Source organism: Telmatherina bonti (assembly GCF_933228915.1).
Source record: "Telmatherina bonti genome assembly, chromosome: 13".
NCBI classification, from domain to species: Eukaryota; Metazoa; Chordata; class Actinopteri; order Atheriniformes; family Telmatherinidae; genus Telmatherina; species Telmatherina bonti.
This window is the reverse complement of record NC_136611.1, coordinates 13,584,206-13,607,687: the sequence shown is the minus strand read 5'-3', so window position 1 is coordinate 13,607,687 and position 23,482 is coordinate 13,584,206. Positions and strand designations below refer to the sequence as shown.

Genomic DNA, 23,482 nt, shown 5'->3' with positions numbered 1-23,482 from the left:
CAAAGCTTTTGGGTCTCACTTTATTTTTTGCTCACTTTAGTGATAAACAGCTTCTACTCATGTACTTTATCAAACGATATCAATAAGTACATGTTTAAATTCTGCACTAAATCAATAAAATCTAAGTTACATTAGCTGTCTTAACTATTTTATTTAAAAAGATATTTCTTTACATTCTTTCAAAGCAGACATGAGCTTACACATTTTCAGGAAACCAACTTGCAGCTGTTGGAGCAGAAAATGGCTTAAAAGCAGAAGTGTGTAATCTGGAATCAGGGCATCAGCACTGAGTCAGTGACAGCCAGACAATTATTTAGACACACCAAAGCTTTCTCAGTGTCAACTAAAAGCTTATCCAAGAGGTGTGTCGCTGTAAAGCACATCTAAAGTGTAGATTAGGCACAGCATCAGCAGCAGCATCCCGTTAAACTAGGGACAGACTGGGAATCTTTGATTATGTAATTAGCAAACAATTACAGTTATATCAGTAAAGGGTGATTGGTTGGGTAGTGTTTCTAAGTGTTTCTCCATCTTGCATCTTCTCAGAGCGCTCTCCAGCCAGTAGAAGTCAGTCCAATGTTGACACACATCTTAGCTTTTAGTAATCTGTCACTTTCTTTCTAGATTACAAATGGACAGCAGACTGATATCCAGCTGTTTATATGTGAAACAGTGCCTCAAGATGCTACAGGGCAAAGAGTGCTCCAGCGATGCGCATAATTAACAGTGGGCCATCGAAACAGGTAAGAATCAATCAGTATATAGAAAATTGTGTAGTGTTAGTTTAAGTCTGAGCTTTGCTTGTCTGGAGTGAGACTTTACCCTGTCCAAAGGGAAATAGCTCTGGAAGCCTCAGAAACACGCCACAGCACTCCGTCTTTCCTATGCCAGTGCTGGAGGATAAGCATGACACTGAAAACCAAATTGCGCTAGCAACTGCCCTAGATAGTCATACAATCACCTTAATAAAGCCATCATTCCCAGGAAAAGAGCTCCACTAAACATGCATGTCATGATACATGATTGAGAAAAAACATTTTATTTAGCACCTGTTTTTTTGCAGTGGGTCGTAAATCCTCCTTTCCTTCAGTGTCCTCTTCCTCATTCTCATATTCCTCCTCTGCTTCATGCATTCTGACTGGAGTTTTGTGATGGTCTACCACATCACAAGGAGGTAAAATGCAGCTTCTTTGGTCACAGATTTTGCTGCCATCACCCTCTGTCTTTGTTTCTTCTTGCGTGCCACTGTGCCTGACACCGAGCTCAGGCCAACAAGTGAAGCCTTTCAGCTTGTCCAAGGTGGAGGAGCAGAGGCTGCCTGCTCCTCTGCTTGATGTGAGCCTGGTCCCTGCAGAAAGGAGATCCAACACTCCAGTTTACAATCACAAGCTGTCAAAATTAAACAAGAAAAACTGTAAATGGTAATTGAGGAAATCTGATGACAGTGCAAATGGCTGGAATACTGATGAACTGCAAGGAAGTTTGGGGGATGAATGAGTTTAACACACCTTTGATGGTCTGACTGGGTGCAGATTCACATTGCATCTCCTCTGGCTGCTGGGATTTTATAGAAAACTTAGTTCGTTTTGCTGGCAAACCAAAATCATCACCAGCGGAAGGTTTCAGCTGCAACACAAAACACAGCTTAACTCCAGGAATCCCACATGTCTATAATGTGCAACAAGTATTCTTCGAAGCAAATCTTACCTTCCCTCTCGAGACCTGGCGCTCGGCAGGACTTTGTTTAATCCCACACGGAGTGCTGCTGCTGCTGCTCAGCCCTCCGAAGTACCTGCTAATGGAAGTCTGAGTGCTGCTCGACTTTTTCACTGACTTTGGCATGTTGTGTTTTTTGTTTTTATCTGACCTTAAAGTAGAGACATATATGTATAGAAATGTGAAGAAATAAATCTGCGTGCATGTAAATATTGCAGCACAAGCTTGCTCAATAACACTGTCCGGCTTTCAAAACATAGCGGCGCGTGTTTGAACGTCACGAAGCGTGTAAAGTGACGCAACGGCGTGCGGACGCTACTTTTCTTCTTCCTTGTTTTACATAGCTGCTTGTTTTTAGCATGAACTACCCAACTACCACCACCTTCTGCTCTGGCGGATGAACTCCCCCCCCCCCCCCCCTCTCTCGCTCTCTCTCTCTCTCTCTCTCTCTCTCTCTCTCTCTCTCTCTCTCTTTCTTTCTCTCTCTTTCTTTCTCTTTCTGAGTCCCTAAATTCCCGAATTCCAACATTAAAACTGAAGAAACCATTGAATCAACACGCTTAAAAAAAGCTTTTATCTTATTCATTACTGACCAATAATGAGCAATAATGTCAGATCTTGTGCTGCTGTTGTCAGACATTGTCAGACATTGTCAGACATTGTACTTCTGCATTGATCTGCAGAGCTCTGAAACTGTCGAATGATATTGTACAAGCTCTGGTCTGTCCTAGGATAAGCTCTGCCAGGTTCACATCTAATGTCTGGAAAAACTGGCACTCCTGCCTATATTTGTCATTCTTCTTGCATTGCACTTCTTCTTTTATTGTATCCACCATTTATTTTAGTTTATATATATATATATATAAGCCGTCACCTTATCGTGGTGGAGGGGTTTGTGCGTCCCGAAGATCCTAGCAGCTATGTTGTCGGGGGCTTTATGCCCCTGGTAGGGTCACCCATGGCAAACAGATGTCTAGGGGAGGGACCAGACCAAGCACGGCTCATAGAACCCTATGATGACGACTAACCTGGGCATGAATGTTCCCTTGCCCGGACGCGGGTTACCGGGACCCCCCTCTGGAGCCAGGCCTGGAGGCGGGGTACGAGAGCGAGCGTCTGGTGGCCGGGCCTTCGCCCATGGGACCCGGTCGGGCTCAGCCCGAAAGGGTTACATGGGCCCCACCTCCCGTGGGCTCACCATCTGCGGGAGGAGCCGTAGGGGTCGGGTGCAATGTGAGCTGGGCGGCAGCAAGGGGCGGGGACCCTGGCGGTCCGATCCCCGGCTGCAGAAGCTGGCTCTAGGGACGTGGAACGTCACCTCTCTGGTGGGGAAGGAGCCTGAGCTTGTGCGCGAGGTTGAGCGGTTCCGACTAGATATAGTTGGACTCACCTCGACGCATGGCTTGGGCTCTGGAACCAGTACCCTCGAGAGGGGCTGGACCTTCTTCCACTCTGGAGTTGCTCATGGTGAGAGGCGCCGAGCAGGTGTGGGCATTCTCATCAGCCCCCAGCTTGGTGCCTGCACGTTGGGGTTTACCCCGGTGGATGAAAGGGTAGTTTCCCTCCGCCTCCGGGTGGGGGGACGGGTCCTGACTGTTGTCTGTGCTTATGCACCGAACAGCAGTTCAGAGTACCCACCCTTTCTGGAGTCCTTGGAGGGAGTGCTGGAGGGTGCTCCTTCTGGGGACTCCATTGTTCTGCTGGGGGACTTCAATGCTCACGTGGGCAATGACAGTGAGACCTGGAGGGGAGTGAGGCATGGTCCCCCCCCCCTCTGAACCCAAATGGTGTTTTGTTATTGGACTTCTGTGCTCGTCATGGATTGTCTATAACAAACACCATGTTCCAGCATAAGAGTGTCCATATGTACACCTGGCATCAGGATTCCCTGGGCCGCAGTTCAATGATCGACTTTGTAGTCGTATCGTCGGACCTGCGGCCACATGCCTTGGACACTCGGGTGAAGAGGGGGGCGGAGCTGTCAACTGATCACCACCTGGCGGTGAGTTGGCTCAGATGGTGGGGGAGGAAGCCGGTCAGAGCTGGCAGGCCCAAACGTGTTGTGAGGGTCTGCTGGGAACGTCTGGCTGAGTCCCCTGTCAGAGCGAGCTTCAACTCCCACCTTCACAGAGCTTCGAACATGTCCCGAGTGAGGCGGGGGACATTGAGTCCAAATGGGCTGTGTTCCGTGCCTCTATTGCTGAGGCGGCCGGCCGGAGCTGTGGCTGTAAGGTAGTTGGTGCCTGTCGTGGCGGTAATCCCAGGACTCGTTGGTGGACACCAGCAGTGAGGGATGCCGTCAAGCTGAAGAAGGAGTCCTATCGAGCCTTCTTGGCCTGTGGGACTCTGGAGGCAGCTGATGGGTACCGGCGGGCTAAGCGGCATGCGGCTTCGGCTGTTGCCGAGGCAAAAATTCGGGCATGGGAGGAGTTCGGCGAGGCCATGGAGAAAGACTTCCGGACGGCTTTGAGGAGATTCTGGTCCACCATCCGGCGGCTCAGGAGGGGGAAGCAGTGCTCCATCAATACTGTGTACAGTGGAGGTGGGGAGCTGCTGACCTCAACTCGGGACGTTGTGGGTCGGTGGAGGGAATACTTCGAAGACCTCCTCAATCCTACCAACACGTCTTCCCATGAGGGAGCAGAGCTGGAGGACTCAGGGGTGGACTCTCCTATCTCTGGGGCTGAAGTCGCTGAGGTGGTCAAAAAGCTCCTTGGCGGCAAGGCTCCGGGGGTGGATGAGATCCGCCCGGAGTTCCTTAAGGCTCTGGATGCTGTGGGGCTGTCCTGGCTGACACGCCTCTGCAGCATCGCGTGGACATCGGGGGCAGTACCGCTGGATTGGCAGACTGGGGTGGTGTTCCCCCTTATTAAGAAAGGGGACCGGAGGGTGTGTTCCAATTACAGGGGAATCACACTCCTCAGCCTCCCTGGTAAGGTCTATTCAGGGGTCCTGGAGAGGAGTGTCCGCCGGATAGTCGAATCCCGGATTGAGGAGGAGCAGTGTGGTTTTCGTCCTGGTCGCGGAACAGTGGACCAGCTCTATACCCTCTCTGGGGTCCTGGGGGGGGGGCATGGGAGTTTGCCCAACCAGTCTACATGTGCTTTGTGGACCTGGAGAAGGCATTCGACCGTGTCCCCCGGGGGCTCCTGTGGGGGGTACTCCGGGAGTATGGGGTACCGGAACCCCTTGTACGAGCTGTCCGGTCCCTGTACGACAGGTGTCAGAGCTTGGTCCGCATTGCCGGTAGTAAGTCGGATCCGTTTCCGGTGAGGGTTGGACTCCGCCAAGGCTGCCCTTTATCACCGATTCTGTTCATAACTTATATGGACAGAATTTCTAGGCGCAGCCGAGGTGTTGAGGGGATCCGACTTGGTGGCCTCAGGATTGGGTCCCTGCTTTTTGCGGATGACGTGGTCCTGTTGGCTTCATCTGGTCGTGATCTCCAGCTCTCGCTTGAGCGATTCGTGGCCGAGTTTGAAGCGGCCGGGATGAGAATCAGCACCTCAAAATCTGAGACCATGGTCCTCAGCCGGAATAGGGTGGATTGCCCTCGCCAGGTCGGGGGTCAGGTCCTGCCTCAAGTGGAGGAGTTTAAATATCTCGGGGTCTTGTTCACGAGTGAGGGAAGGATGGAGCGCGAGATCAACAGACGGATCGGTGCGGCGTCTGCAGTAATGCGGACTCTGCGCCGGTCTGTTGTGGTGAAGAAGGAGCTGAGCCAGAAGGCGAAGCTCTCGATTTACCAGTCGATCTACGTTCCTACCCTCACCTATGGTCATGAGCTGTGGGTCGTGACCGAAAGAACGAGATCTCGTATAAAGGCAGCTGAAATGAGTTTCCTCCGCAGGGTGGCCGGGCTCTCCCTTAGAGATAGGGTGAGGAGCTCGGTCATCCGGGAGGGGCTCAGAGTAGAGCCGCTGCTCCTTCGCATCGAGAGGAACCAGTTGAGGTGGCTCGGGCATCTGGTCAGGATGCCTCCTGGACGCCTCCCTGGTGAGGTGTTCCAGGCACGTCCCTCTGGGAGGAGACCCCGGGGAAGACCCAGGACACGCTGGAGGGATTACATCTCTCGGCTGGCCTGGGAACGCCTCGGGATCCCCCCCGCAGAGTTGGCAAATGTGGCTGGGGAGAGGGAAGTCTGGGCTTCCCTGCTTAGGCTGCTGCCCCCGCGACCCGACCCCGGATAAGCGGCAGAAGATGGATGGATGGATGGATATATATATATATATATATATAAATATATATATATCTATCTATATATATATATATATATATATTTTTTTTTTTTTTTTTTTTTTTTTTTCCTATTTCCATGGACCAGGATTCTGTGTCATTAATAAAGCTTGAATTGAATTGAATTGAACTGAATTGAATTGAATTGAATTGAATTGAATTGAATTGAATTGAATTGAATTGAATTGAATTGAACTGAATTGACCCTAAAACCCTTTCCATTGACTATTTCAGTGTTTTCCTTCCTTCATAGAAGTTAATGTTTTCTGTAAAGAAGAAGAAGATATTTATAGGAGGAGGTAAACATCAGAGATGTCCAAACAGAAACACATGTCTACTTTACTTTACATTATTTTTTGAAAATAGTCTTTATTTGTGTCACTATATCAATACTATCAATCAATCAATCAAACTTTATTTATGAAGCGCTTTTCCAACATAAAATATGTAACTCAAAGCGCTTTACAGTTTAAAATCAGACATTAAGGAAACACACAGACAGACACATTATATAAAAAGATACCTCCAACCCCCCTTTTTAGATACATTTAATGAGAAAGCTAAGTGCAGACGGACTAGTCGTGGAAACCCCATCCGAGGAGCCGTTTGCACCGGGGTAGCGCAATGGTAGGCACCAGGAGCACTACTAAGCTCCATTTACTACACCATGAACGTATAGAATTCAACACTCTCTGTAATTTAATGTCATTGTCAGCAACAAAACTATCATTTGCATCTAACAAAACAGGTTACTCAAAGTCAAGTCTATAAATTTACCTAAGCCAAATTTGCTGAGCCAAGTAATCTAAAAAAAACTGATAAAGTTGGGGAAAGAACATCTCCTTGCTTAACTACAAATAAAGTAGGAAACCAGTCTGTTCTATGATTATTTAACTGAAAACAATTAATTGGCTTCTTGTATGGGGATTTAATTGAACCATAAAATTTACCCCCATTAGAAATCAGTTAAAATGACAAAATATTTCTATTTATCCAGTCAAATACTTATTGAAATTCAACACATCAAATAAAAGTCTCAGCTCCTGTATTCATATATCAGTTCATCTGGGGCCATTCATGTGAAACTGGTGAAGCAGTGAACCGGTACAAGAACCGAACTATACTCGATGACATGTAGATTCACTTTGTAAGAAGGCTCATCAGTGAATGTACCATGTATTTTTATCAAAAGATTTGTGATTTAAGGTGGATTTTACTTTCACAACAATGTTTTAATTATTGTTTTATCAAGTCTTTCATGTAGTATCTGCTTGTTCAGTCCTTTAACATGTAAATAAGAAACAAATAGATGATTATCAGGGTGTGCAGTAAAATAGGGGGCAAAGCCCTAAATACCCTCATTAATCTGCACATAGTGAGGTCAGAGAGTAAAGCCAGACTGATCCTGCCAGATCCAGACCTCTTACCCAGACCAGTTCAGGTTGCTTTCTTCAAGACAAAGATTCCTGTTTCAAAGGTCTTGGATTAAGCAGCTAAAAGATGAATAAGTTCCTGCAGCAATTAAGTTTTTAGGATTTCTATATGGGTGAAATGTAAATGAGTAGACGATCGCCAAGTGAGGAAAGTTTATTTATTTAGCACAATTCAACAACTGGGTGATTACAAGTGCTTTACAGAGAAAAAAAAAACACTTTGGAATTTAAGAAGCATAATTTAAAATAAAATTAAAACAAAAAAAGTAAGAAAAAGGAAATAAAATAAAATAAAATAAAGACAATCAGTCATGATAAATATCATCTGAATATGCAGATTTGGACTGAAAATAAACTTTGAATAGCTTTGACTAAAAAAAGGCAAAGGGAAAAATATGTAAATGCAGGCAAATCATTGCCACTGACTGTTGGCCAAAACCAAAGTCAGCTTTTCAACCTCTTTGATGGAGTGAAGAGTGTAGTTTTTATGCAAAGTTTGGTTTTATTTTCATACATTATAAAAAAAAAAAAAAATAGTGGATTATTTAATTTCCATTTGTGAATGTGTATAATATTTGGATTTGTTGCTGTTATCATTTCTAAAACTAAACAAGATCATTCCATGGCACAGAGTGTTAATGTTAAATTTATTGTCATCATTTTCAGGTACAGTCACATGGGCCACAAAAATTGGCCAAGTGATTGTGAACAGTTAAGTTTACACTTAAGGTCGTTTGGGTCCTTTACAGTAAAAGAGCAACATGTGGGATAGAAACAACAGTATTTTGAAAAAGAGGCTGTATCCCTTTGCAAAGGGATGTATAAAGCATATCCAGTTCTTGGAAATATTAATAAGATTAAGATTTAATGATGCGGTTGGACTTATCTACACGAACAGCATCATTACTTCAGAGGGGACAGCATCTATTACCACATCAGATTAATTTTCCTTTCCCATAAGATTACTACCATATTCCCAAAACAAGGTAAGGTAGTCATTGCAGAGGGGGTTTCGTTTGCATGAAAGGTAGGATGTCTAAGTTAAACAGGAAATAGACTCTTTCTTTGTTGACAATAACTGTCTTTTTGCATCTTTTTGAAGACAAAGAATCACATTTCTGGTCCTCTAATATTTTTGAATCAGTCTTAATGCTTTAAAACTTCATGTTAAATCCTGACTTTGTCTTTTCAGAAAATAAAAACTTAGATGACCTATTTTACAGCCACCCCTCGACCATTCTTTACCTATCATATCCTTTACTCTCTTTAAAAGTTTTGAGTCTATATGTGTGTGTTGGCGACAGAAAATTGGTGTCACAAAACACTTGAAAGTCTTTAGTAGGATACCTGTAGAACGTGAACACACAGTTGTGTAGAACAGTCCCGCGACTGATGATACTTCCTGCCCCACAGATATTACGGAAAACACTGAAATAGTCAATGGAAAACCCTTTCCATTGACTATTTCAGTTTCTGACACTTTGGACATTATTGGAGCTATATTCTGTTAATGATCAACAGTTCAATACGAGTAATTATTCTCAGTAAAATAAGCCAAAAGTCTTTTGCTCCTTGTGCTGTAGCTTCTTTAAAATGACACGTGATTTTATTTCTTTTTGTGACCTTACTGAAAGATCAGTTTGTGTGTTGCCTTCATTTCATTTTAGCAATTTAGCTAGTTTATTTGAGTCATATTTTGTATATGTTAGTGGTTTTATTTTTTGTTGTTGTGATAGTATTGCATATGAGGACATTTTTTAAGCTGACTTCATCCCTTTAGGGAAAAAAAAAAAAACCTACTGTTCCTTCTTTGTCGTGCCTGAGGTGTTGTGCCAATATGCCAACCCTCTCAAACTTTAGATAAATCTCCAAACTTTAACTTCTTTCTGATATCTGCATAATCTTTCTAACAACAGTACCTGTTCTGATTTCTAGAAAGGGTTAACCTACAGGCTGTCTGGGAAGAATGAGGTCACTTCAGAATTAACCATTCAGCTCACACAGAAGGGGAGTATTGAAGCGAAATGCAAAAGAGAAGTTTTAAAAGCAAAAGACAAGTTTAACTCTGCTCAGACTTTACTTAAACTTTCACATCCACAAATCAGATTCAAGTTAACAGTTCAAGTTCAAGATGAGAGTTTATGGAGTTCTGATCCTGTTTGTGGCTCTGTCTGTGGGTAAGAACATATTTTGATTTTTAGACATTTTTCAGTGTCACTCTCAAGAAAAAAAATGATGGTAAACTTTTCAGAGAGGAAAGGGTGTCAGCGAGAGTCAGTCGGTGTCAGAAACTACTTCTTTAGTGTTTTTCTGAGCTGGCTTGAAAACAGTGATTTACCATTGTTTGTATAATCCTATAAACACTAGATCTACAGTGTGTGAAGTAATTCTTCAAGTTTATATTCCTAATAGGTTCTTTAAAATAGGCTGTCATTTCCTGCTGCTTGAGCTAAAGTGAGCTAAGAAGATAAATAACTGCATTTTCTGAAGAAAATAAGGAGAACTCAGCTTTGTGTATTTTGTGTCATTTTTGTGGCAAAAACTTTAAAGATGTTTTAATATTATGTTATAATATTAGAGTAGAATAAATTACATGTACAATAATATGCGAAACACAATGTATAGAATGGGGCGGGGGGGGGGGGGCATTGTTAAAAATGTAATCTAATTAAATATAGGCTTTGTAATTTATCTGAATTATTCATATTTAAATTAGATACAAATATTTGCCCCCAAAAGCAAGTTTTTAGAATTTAAATAGACTTTAGAGGACATCTCAATCAACTAACAGAAAGAGACATTAATATTGCAAACTCAAGCTTTATTTAAGTCTGGGAAGTCTATTTAACTACATTTTTGTCCAAAACAGCAGAAAAGGAAATGAAAATAACTGAACAGACCTAAAATTAGAGTCCTTTTATGTACTTTTACTAATAGCTCTGCCTACTCTCTAGTAAGTGTCAAAAACGTACTTTTCATCCACACTCTTCATTTATAGGCATTAATATCTGACGGTAAGTCAGGGTGGGATTAGAGAGTGGAAACTTTACATGCTTCATTTTCAGCTTGCTGCGAGACCACAGTGCTAGCCCCAGGAAATCATGCAGTGACAAATGTTCTGCATTGTGTTAAAGGTATTCTCTAGTTAAATGCATTCATTTTCTGATGCATCCATTTTTCTGTGATTAATTAATCATGATCGACATGTGAAAGTCCCATGCTGAATAAGGATATAACTTTAGATAAAATGAGTCCCTCTCTATTTGTGGTTTGAGTTGAGAACTTGGTGTTTTGTGTGTCTTTGTGTAGTTGACGGATTGAGATGCTTCACTTGTACAGCAGCTTCCTCTGAATCCTGCATTGACACCAAGTCGTGTTCTGGCATTTTTGATCAATGCTATTCTCTCAAAGTAGCTGGTAAGTTGTTTTTTTGTTTTCACAAGCTCATATAAGTACTTTAAAAAGTATAAACTTGTAAAAAAAAAAACAACTATTCAATGTTTATGTTACAATCATCTTTAAGTTGTTTCTGAAGGATTTGCTGTTCCTGTTGCAGGGTCTGATGTGGTTACCAAGGGCTGCCAAAACCACGCAGCATGCATCTGGCCTATGGCTTGCTGCGAAGGAGACTTTTGCAACGGTGCCTTACCAACAGGACCGAGTGTCATCCTGCTGCTCATGTCTTCCGCCATCCTCACAGTCTTTTTCTGAAACTGCTGGGAAATGCTTGTTTGTGTGCTGCATTATTTTTCTGCCTAAATCTTTCTGCTAAACTCAACATTAACAATGTCTCCTGTATTCATTGCAACTACCTTGTATGTAGCAATATAACAAAAAAAAATTAATGAATTTGAATTAATTTTCAGAATTTTTTCATTTTCAGAGATTTAAGAGAGTTAATAAACCAGGACAAATGCATAAACCATGAGCAGGCTAATGTCTTATCTTTAATTTGTCAAAGTATGGTTCACATATAAGATACACTGTATAATGGAACCATTGGGTCATTTTATGAGTAGCACATTTGTTTTGACAGTAATGATGATGATGATGATGATGATGATGACAATGAGTATGGTAACACCCATAGTTGCTGTCATTATTCAACCCCCACTGCAAGTAAGATTACATATCTTTCTGCTGAACTGATATGAGCTTCCTGCTTCCTACTTGTGACAAAGGAAGTAAAAACATCATTATGTAAATGTGTGAACAAGTAAATGGTCACACTTAATAGCGAGACACATGGCAATTTAGACCTTTGTGAGACCTGGCAGTTAATTATAAAATATACATTTAAAAAACGGTGGTGCTGTGTTCATTTATTCAACGCAAGAGTCAAGAACAACAATGGTGCTCATAGAGCAGCTTCACACAGCTTCATTTCTCTTAGAAACAGCACTGATGTCAACCTGAGCACTGGAGTAAAACATTCTGCTTTCACAGCTAGCTACAGAACCAAAAGGGGAGCGGGGGTACATAAGAGGCACAACAAGGCTAGGATTGACATATCAACATACATAGGTTTAACAGGAGATGACTACTCCAACAAACAAAATAAAAAAATAAAATCCAAATAAAATAAATGGAAAACTGCTTTTAGTCCAAGGGCAGAGACAGCTGGCTCCATGGATGGGCACCGCCAATGCCGTGACAGCTGATAATAATTATAATAATGACTTATTTCCCGTTGACATTTATTTGCATCTTATGTACCTCACTGTATGAATTTTGTGGTCTGTTTCTCTCCATATATTTGAAATTGCTCTGTTTCTATTTAATTTCTTTTTGTTATATTGACATTTATGTGGTGAATTGGAAACCACTAAGTGGTCAACAGTAATCAAGTAAGCCAGTGGTGCCAAATCTGGTCTTTGGGACCTACTATCCTGCTATTTTAATGCATTTCTCCTTCAAAACACCTGAATCAAATTAATGTATGGAGACAAGTTCTCTGCAGACCTAGTCGACATGCACATGAGTGAATTTAACTATTCGATGCAGGTGCGTTGGAGAAGGGATGCATCAAAAAGTTGCAGGATATTAGATCTTGAGGACTTGACTTGAGCACCCCGGAAGTAAGCAATTATTTTTATTCAGTTGTTAGCAAGACAGTGTAGTTAAACTGCTATGAGTGCAGACCACTGTGTCAGCCTGGTGTTTGAAAGATACAGGGCTGCAAAATCTAGAACAAAAAACTTTTATTTATTTTGTTTTAATTCTCCCTTTGATATTTGTTTTGCCCCTTAGCTGTTACTGTTTTAGATAGATCATTTTATGGTGCCTTGTATGCCAAATGTGCTATAAAAATAAACTTGCTTTGCCTTTCAAATACATATATAAAGCAGAGTGTCATGAGGGTGGATAATTCCCGTCCTCAAGTGCTACAATTCTGCAAATATTAGGAGTTTCCCTGCTGCAACACACCTGACACACATTGGACGTAGACTTGTGGAGAGCTTGACATCAATCTCTCCACAAGTCTGTTAATTACACATTGGTTTGAGAAAAGTTTGTTGCAGCAGGGAAATTTCTAACACATGCAGGACGGTAGCTCTTGTGGACCAGTTTCTGAGCTCCACATTAGTGTTATTTTCCATGTGTGCATTCTTTACATTTAAACCACTATGTAGGTGTATCAAGACTTTGTCAATGACACAGTGTGACTTCTGAGGAATTTTTTTTCATGCTATGAAGACAAGAAAAAAACTTGCAATTCAAAGCAGGGCTCTATGCATTTCAATTCTCACTTTCAGAGTGCTTGTTCTTATAGACCACAACACAGCTTCATGGAGTTGCGAGAGCGACAATGTTCAAACATTTATGCTTTATTCCTTATAATCTTTGATGATAAATATCTTTTATACTCAGGTTTGCATTTCCACTTTCGTTTCTGCATAAAGCTTAGTCTCCACAATCTGACACATTCATATGGGCTCATTTTCACTGTCATATGGAACACCCTGGAGATGAATAGAGTATCTATCTATCTATCTATCTATCTAAATACCACCTACATTTGCCGTCATTATTCAACCCCTACTGCAAGTCAAATTAACTGTCTTTTTGCTGAACTGATATGAGCTTCCTGCTCCCTACTTTGCATGTCATCCACTAATCTTCCCTGTTATAATCACCAAGATCATAATTATTTTTATTCATATAATTTTTTTGTGACAAAGGAAGTAAAAGCTTCTGTGTATGTGTGAACAAGTAAATGGTCACACTTAATAGCAAGACACATGGCAATTTCAGCCTTTGTAAGACCTGGCAGTTAATTATAAAATATATATATTTAAAAAAACTGTGGTGCTGTGTTCATTTATTCAACGCAAGAGTCAAGAACAACAATGGTGCTCAGAGAGCAGCTTCACACAGCTTCATTTCTCTTAGAAACAGCACTGATGTCAACCTGAGCACTGGAGTAAAACATTCTGCTTTCACAGCTAGCTACAGAACCAAAAGGGGAGCGGAGGTACATAAGAGGCACAACAAGGCTTGGTGACCCTCCTTCCTGCAAATAAGATAAGTTTATTTGACTGTATGTATCACTGCTTGGTGCTGCTTCGTGTACCCCCAAGCTGCTGTAGCTGCTAGCTAAGCTAACTGTCTTGGCATGGTTAATGTGAGACTGTTGACTTCGGCGCTTTGTGTCTTAAGTAGAAGTGAAGCTGTATGGCTGCTCCCATCTTGTCCCCTTTGGCATATTTGTGGAAATAATTCATTATATTCATTTTTATTACCGGCAGTCATCAGCTGTAATTTACTCTCCAGCTACCTGGGACATCATTCTGGTACAGATACCCCCCCCTGCCTTTTAACTGACTAACATGTTGCCTTTATTCACTGGGTGAACTGTAGGATTGACATATCAACATTCATAGGTTCAACTGGAGATGGCTACTCCAGCAAACAAAAACAAAAATAAAACTGAAATAAAATAAATGGAAAACTGCTTTTAGTCCAGGGCAGGCACAGCTGGCTCCATGGATGGGCACCCCCAATGCACGCCCATGCCATGACAGCATAGGTGGGTTGAATAATTATAAATAGTAGACAGCGAAACCGTTACGGCCCCATAGTCACTGAATAATTACAATACAATTATTGAGAGGAGAACATAATTCTTTGTTACACACAATTTTCAAGCAAAACAAGCATGTGCTCATTACATTAAAGAAATTGCATCAACTCTTTCTGTCTTCTTTGGCAGACAACTTTGGCAAGTTAAACAATATAAATCTTTGCATCTTTAACACATAACATTCTGCAGGATAACTCTTTGGAATATCTTCCACAATATCTGCACACAGTAGTTGTAAAAAAAAAAACATACATCAGAGGAAGCTGCAAAAGACTGTAACATCTGGAATCATATGGTGGCAATACAAAAACAAATTTTTACACGTAGGCTTTCATTAAACTAAGTCCTATATAGAATTACAGCGTTGTCTTATAAGAGGTTTAAGTATCCAGACACTTCTGTCAGCAATGTGCTTTACTTTCATGCTAACAATCACAGTATAAGAGCAGACAAAGTCATGCACTTTGCAAAGTTTGTGTTTAAGATATGAAGCTACAATCCATGAAACTTAACACTGTGTGTGAGGAAAGGAGTGTCTCAAAGCTATTATTTATCTGTGCTAACATAAGGAAAAGTTAGTTTTTAGCGAATAAGGCCAATAGAGTCACAAGGCAGATGTGGACGGACTAAAAATGGCATTTTAGGGACTGTATAGCAAGGAAAACCAGTAGCAGAAGTAAAATAGTTTTAACATGAACGCTTCCTTTTAAACGTACCCTGAGCAGTGAATTAAACATGTGCTGATGAAAATATGTTCATATTTTGTAGATTTTGGCACTAAGATGACAGAATGGCACAAAAGGGTAAATTGTTGTCAATGGTTGACTTAAAACTACTTGAAGTTTGTTGACAAGTACATAGAATCACACGTGTGTACATATATTAATCAAATACTAATTTCAAATGAACAAAAAATTAAATCAATTCTAAAATGCATGGAGAGCCAATGCAGTGATATTAAAACTGCTGTAACGTGTTCCTTTCCGGTCGACTTCAGAAATAGTGCAGCTAAGTAAACATTAAACTAACACTACTACACTAAACATTAAATTCAAGCTGATTACTATTCTCTGCATGTAATTGTCAGCAAAATTCAAGTTAATAATTGGTAGCTTAGTTAGTTTAAAAGATGTGTTTTGCCAAACCCTCTGAGCAGTTATATTCACCCAGCATGGGACACGTTATTGCCAGTTCAGAGCTCCACCCCATCCACAAGCAGGGAAGACACATATCAGTAAGCTTATGGCACAAGTATCTGATCTACTCTTCACTAAAAGTCACACCAAAAATAATATGCAGGCTACCAGCTATTATGTAAAAGCCTTTACCAATCAAACAGCATGTCCGTGGAGGACGAGGAAAGCCTTTGATAAAACAATTCAGCTTTGTTTAAATAAAATAATAATTAATGTTAAAGTTAAAGTATCAATTGTTTCAAATGCAAAAAATTAAACTAAAATATAACAAAGAAACTGCTAATTAAACTACTGATTCAATATTACTGTGATGTATAAATGTTTTTTCAAAAGGGAAAAATTAATAACACAATTCCTATATTTAGTTAGAAATACCACTTAATTACTTATTTAAAACGTGCTTTTTTAAACCTTTCTTGCATTTCATTTGTTTCCTTTTGCATGACACTGTGAGGCAGTGAAAACCAAGTTAAACCAAACACAGCTGCTGCTTGCATGTAACCAGCTTATTGGTTAGATAGCAAGACTTGCATCTCCCATTTGGCAAACCATGTATGGATTAATAACTGGGTTTAAAATTACATTTAGCAATTTATATTTTTATTTCACAAGTAAAATAAAATTCTTTATTCTATTGCTTTTTCAAACACCCTCCTTGTCCTCCATACAGTAGGTCCGAGGCTTTAATCAGCAGTTGTTAAATGGCCACTACAGAAAGACTGTGATGGTACAATCTGGGAACAGTTTTCTAACATTGGCTGTGGAAGGCACATGAGGATGAGGATCAGTTTTAAGATGCAAAAAGAATCAGAAGTGAATTCTAATTCTTTGGGCAAATGGCTCGACAAAGAGCAGGTTATTATTTACAAAAATCAGAAATCCCTTTTGGAAAGCAAACATTCCTTTTTAAAACTTGGCATATTTTCTTAACATAACATAAATGTGCATACAGTACATGTGTATAATTCTCTGTCTTTTATTTCTCTTCTGCTTTCAGTGAACCCATGTAAAGTAAGCTATCTCATCCAAGTCCACAGAGTAGTCAGTGAGGTAAGTGGGCGTTTTCTCAATATGTTCCCCCTTGTAGCTTTTCCATCGCCCTGCAGGCAGGTAGATATCTCTTTCCTGTTTTCCTGGCTCCAACACCGGAGCCACCATCAAGTCGTCCCCAATCAGAAACTGGGAGTCAATCTTATAGGCTGCCTCATCGTCATTGGCGATCCACCACAGTGGCCTTATGATTGGGTCTCCTGTATTAAGAACCTCACCAGCCAGTTCAAGAACCCTTGGAGCCACCAAAGTTTCATGAAGTTCAGTAAATTTCCGTGCTATCTGTACCACCTGAAAATGAATGTACAATATGTTTGTTAGCATCATGGAAACACTCCCACTTCCCCATAATGCTGCACTCTACTAGTGCAGCATTATGACAAAGTCATCAACACACTATAACTATCTAAATTTCAGAAAAACATGTTAATAACAGGTCGGGTATGACTAATAACATAACTAACTAACATAACATATAACTAATAACATGTCATTTACTGCATAATTCTTGATCAATGTTCATATTAAATACAATTTCAAAGAATTTATTATTAATTTAATAGTTAAATTATTTTTCTCAACTTTCCTGTAGGAAGGGTAGGACTAATTAAAGTACTGTCAAAATAGATCACAAAGATTTGAGGTGATGAGGTATAAAAATAAAAATCTTAAAAATAATTTCAAGTATGACAACAAAAAACTTCACAATTTAAAAAACTGTTTTATTGTAGTGCCCTCTAGTGGTAATTTAAAAAAGAGCACTACAAAACTAAGCAATTAGTTTACTATGAGCAACAAAAAAATAAAATAAAATAAAAACACAGTATAGTTACTTATATACATTTTTTCAATTGTTTAAACATTTTGTGTTTGCTGAGCTGACCTCCTTGTCATAGGCCCATGGTGGTATAGAGAACTGCATGGCTGGCATAAAAGCAGACAGCTCCAACCATCTGATGTATAGCTCTCTGTCTGGTAAGTCATTTGTACTATTTATCCCTCCTAAAATAAAAAAAAAAAGTTACACTATAGACATGCCAAAGACAAATATGTGCTATTAAGACACAACTTTCAGCTCTAAATCTTTTTGAAGATAAAGATAACTATCTTACTTACCTGAAGTGTAGTTGGGGTATGCATTCCCTCCTATCATGTCAGGTAACACAAACTGGTAGCCCAAAATGCTAATGGTGAGAACAGTGGGGATTATGGACTTCAGGCCGAGCTCGTATCCCCAGACCGAGTCTCTGTCAATGATCCTGACGAAGCAAGAGATATTCTGACTCTGGTAACCCACACGCAGCTCAGCACGCTCACTGAATGGTATGGCCATCTCTGTGTAGCGCCGGGTGAAGGTGGCGGGATCAGACAGTGGGACCAGGGTGCTAAACTGACGAGGGAGGTAACTTGTCTCTCCTGCATCAAACTTGAAGGAAGCAACATCATAGCGGGTTTTGAGCATGTGCAAGTGTGACAAGTACCACTCTCGGGCTTCTTCATTGGTGAAGTCCAAGATCCCACCAATTCCATTCCACCACCGAACCAGAGCAGGCAGCTCGCCACTCGGCTCCCGAACAAACAGTCCTTTCTCCACAGCTAGACCAAAGTTAATGGAGTCACAATTGATAAAAGGATGGGTCCACAGCGTCACATGAAACCCATCCTCTCTAAGTTTCTCAAACATGCCGCTGGCATTGGGGAACTTCTGCGGGTCAAAGTCAAACTCTCCGTAGTCAGTAGTGTAGCGATCATCTAGCTCCAGATGGGAGCATGTGAAGCCATGTTTAGTGATGTCAGAGGCATACTGCAGCAGCTTCTCCTGTGTTATAGCTGTCTTGTGGAGAGCCCATGTGGACCACACTGGTTGTTTGAACACTTCAGGGGACGGCACTTTGATGGGCTTGGGGAAATATTTCCGCACCTGAGCACATAGAAATACAAAAGAACCGTTTGTTCATTATACTGAAGCCTGTGGATGAATTATATTGTTTAAAGGATCAATTTGAATATCAATATGTAAATTATGTTTATTAACTTTCTTCCAGTTGTTTATTAGCTTAGTAGTGATGATGAAAAGAGAGAGAACCTGTTTAAATCCTTGATAGAAGTAGCCACTTACATGGTATTAGCCCCAGCAGACAGACTATTTTTAAAGCAAATGAGAAAATGTGCTGTTCTCCAGACCTTTCAAAGTGCAAAGCTCTCAGAGCTGATGCCAACAACAGTAAATTTCATCGCAGGGCAACAGAGTTAATTTTCTCATTAACTTGACATTATAAAGACTATTTTCTCATTATAAAAAGATAATTTATCTCATTATCTCAAGAAAGATCTCACCAAATGAGGTGAGCTCAAAACTAAGTGGTTATACTTGATTTCATTAATAAAAACCTGGGGAGGACTTACAAATCATGGTGTTTATCTAGGCAATTCTTAGAAAGAATGATCTGTAAAACTTCATTGTTATCTTAACAAGTCAGACACATCACAATTTCAACTAATGTCAGACTCAAAAGAAGTTAAGTTGGATACATTGATCAATGATGGATGTTACTTGATCTGATGTCTTCAGCTTGACTGTACTGGGCCATACCAGTACAGTACAATTATATGATGGGATACTCCTTGGACCCAGCTGAAAGGGTGGGAGAGAGAGGTTATTATGCCTAATGTTTCCTCCTTGTTAAGGAACAGCCTCCTGGGATAAATTATCCCTTAATCACAAGAAAAAAAGTCACTGGTATCTCATTTATCCTGAGATTCATTCATTCATTCATTTTCTGAACCGCTTATTCCAAGTCAGGGTCGCGGGGAAGCTGGAGCCTATCCCAGCCGGCTTTGGGCGACAGGCAGGGTACACCCTGGACAGCTCGCCAGTCCATCGCAGGGCATTATCCTGAGATAATCATGTTAAAACAAAATAAGTGTTTATAGCTTCTGGATCAAGCAGAGGTTTATACCCCATGTTTCCTACAGTAGAGCAACAACAGTCCTAACAAAACCAAAAGCATCTAAACCCTCATTGCTCCACACATTTAAAATAGTTCCACTAGGTGGCAGCAAAGTGCTGAAACATTGGGATATGCTTTCCACAGCTATGAGAAGCAAAACACCAGTATATCCAGATTATAAGTTTTTATATCTCTAAGGAAAGTCAGGAAATAGTATAGTATGTAACCCTTTTTTATAATTTCTTTTCATGCAAATAACACAAACAAGCTCATCTGTTTAAGCATGCTACTTAAACAGATGAATTGGCCTATTAGGTGAACTTTTTTACATACGAGTACATATCATATGATCTAATTAGATCCTACTACTTCCAATCTGACCAAAAGTATGAATAGTGGTTTTTTTTGTCTTAAATTGAGCAATTATATTCAATTCCATTAAATTCTGAAATATCAAACTTGCCCTGTCAACACCACACACCACACTCGAGAGGGAGATAGTACGAGAGAAAGTACTGTCACAAAATGTGTTAAAAACAAAGCATTTTGAAAGATTCATTATTTACTGAATGAGCGCACCGAGAAATATTTGGAAAAGAACTGATCACCCAGGAAATTGGTTTTGATGGATCATCATGGCATTCCATGATTAATGGAATTAATCATGGAATGCCATGATGATCCTGTGTTGTTAGATCAATGGAAGTCGTTTAGACTAGACATCTGTGGCATCACCTGGCTTTTCAAAGATTTGCAGGGTAATTGGTCTCACACACCAGTATAACTGTTTCCCTGAATGAACTAAAACTTTTTATGTGATAAATATTAAATTCTGTAGACTAAAAACAAGAGTCTTTAATGTTTACAGCATGTCTCCACTCACCATGTACTTGTGAATAGACGTAACATCTGACCCCACACAGACTCTGTAGCTGAGTTGAGGAAAGGCCTGCTGTCCTGCTGGTGGTCTGAAAGGAGAATTCTCAAATCGAGCCTGAAACCTGAGAGTTCTGTTTTTCTCTGACCAACCTAAATGAAACGGTACCGAGTCATTAATCTTGATTGCGGTTGCATTCGATGACAGCCAATACCGCTCAAGGATTCCCCCAAAAGCACTCCGACTGGAGTACACATCACTGGTGATGAAAGGCCGTGGTTCCTCTTCACCTTGGATCCTGATAGGCCAGTACTGCACAGCTGTTTCTGCCCCTCCAAACCAGTGAGAGTTATTATAGGCCATTGCATGTTCTACCAACTCCTTATATTGAAGCTCCTCCCAGCGAACACGGTAACACATCACAGTGTCTTTTAGTCGGACTGTCTCAATGAAGAAGTTGACCTTGCCAGTATGCGACTGAAGGCAGCTCAGAAAATGTCCTTCTTTTGAGCAAGAGTCCAGATCCAGAGTGCCAGACCTAGAACAACATATGGAAAGAGGCAGAAAACAATAAGGAACAAGTTAATCAAAGCACAAAGCAAGCTAGTATTTCTTACTCCATGCATATTTATGTTTTGCTGGAAATGGAACAAGCTTGTTTTGGTGATACAATTAAAAAGTATGGAGCTTTCTGACGCTCCATATCAATAATTGTATATCTCAACAAATGAAAGGACTTAGCTTCGTCTATTTCAGTAAATGTGAGCTCTGCTGATAATGGAGACAACTAAATCAGGCTTCTCTCAGGGTGTAATCACGTGTCTTTCTCGACCGGTTTTTCAATACATAAACTGCAGACAGATGGGTTCTTATTATGGGTCAGCACACAGAGAAACAACTGTGCAAAGACAACAAAGTTATTTATACAAAAAGGGTACTGAAAGTCAAAATTAGTTTCACAATGGTCTTATTCATTCCAGCAGCATCTTCATTTGAAATACAGTTCATAGAAGTTCCTTCTGTTTTATTCTCACTTCTTAGTAATGGAAATTACATTAGTCTTTCTATTCTTTATATGCATCCCTGCAGCCAGAAATGCCATGTAAGGAACCATCTGAAGCACCTGGTGTCATGTCATGTGCATCTTTGTAAGTTTTGTTCTATTAATCATATCTAATGCATGATAGCTCACTAATCAAATAAAAATCCTAACTGCTGATTATACCAACTGGGTTTTGGGCTTATAGTCTTACTTCTCCCTTGGTCCTAGACAAAATCAGCAAAAAATCAGTCAAAGCAAAAATCAGCAAACTGAACAGTTATGAATGTACTTCCTCTGGCAACCCACCTGAAGGTCATAGTGAAGATCACAGCCCCTGCCTGGTTACGTATGATAAAACCATCCTTATTCAGGTCAAGTAACTCAGTCTTCAGCAGCTGGGCTTTACGGAGAGACACTGAGTAGTAGCCCCAGGCTACTACAGCAGCCAGGACCAGCACACATCCTAGTATGCCTGCAATCATCAGCGGCCTGCCTTCATTTCCCAGTTTCTTCTTGAGCGGGGAGCCACGAGCAGTTTCAGACGTCTGTTGTTCTCCAGGGACAATCTGATACATAATGACGGCTTGCAGCGAGGTGTGAACAGAAACAAATTTGGAGGAGGAGTGGCAGCTGGTGTTAACTTGCTGTCAGTGCTGCTGAAAGAGGAGCAGTGAAGTACAGTGGAGGGGAAGCCGAGTCTGATGTCCACTTGCACATCTTTATAATGATTCCATATTTGAATGAGGGCTAATACGGCCACACCTATTAGAGACACAGATATGAACATTTAATTGAAGTTTAGTTCAAAGTGCAAATCCATCAGTCAAATGTTGTCAAGAAAAAGACATGTTACAGCAGATCCTACATACCTGAAGGTAAATTTATCCATATAACTCTGCACATCAAACTATCTTATCCTACAACAAATGTGTCCACAAGGAGGACAGATAGGAGTCTAGGAGCTCTTATCTGGTAAATGGCATGAACCAATGTAATAACACAAACAAAACCATAAAGACAGACAAAGTGCAGACGCCAAGTCAGCACAATAGAGTAAAGAGCACTTTAGAGATGAGTAAATATTGTTTAGCTGTACTGCACCATGCCTGCAGTTTTCAGTAAAGTACTATCATCCAGAGCAACACTGACCTCATCATAAATCATAATGTTCCTGTTCAAGTTTTTGTTTTATTTTCTTCTGAAAATAAAAATAAAATCTGAATTGGTGGCAATGCACCATAATATAAACAAGCTGGCTTTATTTACTCACATATGCCCTTCAGAGAAATGCAGATATTTCTAATTTTCTTATATTTTTCTGCTAAATGCATTCACCCAGTGCACAAGCCTTCTCCAAACAGGGGCTTTTCCATGTTGTCGTGCTATCACGTTAAATAGTTTATGTTAACTTGGGAAAATATATAAATATAAAATTTAGAGATGTGTTGTTTATATTTTATTTACTTTCCTTTACAACCCATTTAGTTAAGCTGAAAGGCATTCAATAAAACATTTTTTATTCCTGGTCGATGACTATTAACTACAGTGTTGACGCTGCAATAGAAAACTGGTTGTACCACAGTAGGTTTGGCTTCAGCATACACATTACAAGCTTATGACGACTGTCATGACGGCCATTTTTACGGTATGAACACATTGTTAGCCATGTTAATTAGCATATAATTACTACGCTGTTGTCAATACATTCAAACTAAATGTTAATAGCGTACTGAAAAGAAACAAGTTACCTTTTCTCTGCGTTAGTGTCGCTGAGGTCAACGTACGTACATTAGGACGTCTGCGCAGGTGCAAATGGGATGGAAGCTCTTTGGTCAAAGCGGATTCGTCCATCGGTTTGTCAATCATATTTTACGTCACTTCGTGGATTTCTGGGAAA

General features: G+C 40.6%; 3 protein-coding genes across 3 annotated transcripts in view; 1 reads left to right on the top strand and 2 right to left on the bottom strand.

Moving 5' to 3' along the window:
- LOC306764448 (DNA mismatch repair protein Msh3-like) overlaps positions 1-1,868 on the bottom strand; it is a 31,149-nt gene extending 29,281 nt beyond the window's left edge. The window contains exons 1-4 of the mRNA XM_079251622.1: positions 1,708-1,868; positions 1,509-1,626; positions 1,050-1,348; positions 823-893 (exon numbers count right to left, since the gene is read on the bottom strand). Of these exons, the coding sequence (XP_079107748.1) occupies positions 823-893; positions 1,050-1,348; positions 1,509-1,626; positions 1,708-1,842 (623 nt within the window). The 5' untranslated portion in view covers positions 1,843-1,868. The remainder of the gene's footprint in view (positions 1-822; positions 894-1,049; positions 1,349-1,508; positions 1,627-1,707) is intronic.
- A 7,648-nt stretch (positions 1,869-9,516) lies between these two features.
- Positions 9,517-11,096, top strand: LOC306764447 (uncharacterized protein; the record flags this gene model as incomplete). The annotated part of the gene is made up of 3 exons (XM_079251621.1): positions 9,517-9,558; positions 10,661-10,802; positions 10,942-11,096. 3 exons carry the CDS (start codon positions 9,517-9,519, stop codon positions 11,094-11,096), a joined length of 339 nt encoding a protein of 112 aa, XP_079107747.1.
- A 2,531-nt stretch (positions 11,097-13,627) lies between these two features.
- On the bottom strand, positions 13,628-23,370 carry LOC306764383 (myogenesis-regulating glycosidase-like). Its single transcript, XM_079251534.1, has 6 exons — positions 23,334-23,370; positions 21,892-22,347; positions 20,550-21,081; positions 17,832-18,636; positions 17,599-17,717; positions 13,628-17,006 (listed from the first exon to the last, which is right to left on the bottom strand). The coding sequence occupies exons 2-6, from the start codon at positions 22,158-22,160 to the stop codon at positions 16,659-16,661; spliced, it is 2,073 nt and encodes a 690-aa protein (XP_079107660.1). The 5' UTR covers positions 22,161-22,347; positions 23,334-23,370; the 3' UTR covers positions 13,628-16,658.
- Positions 23,371-23,482: the final 112 nt, after the last annotated feature.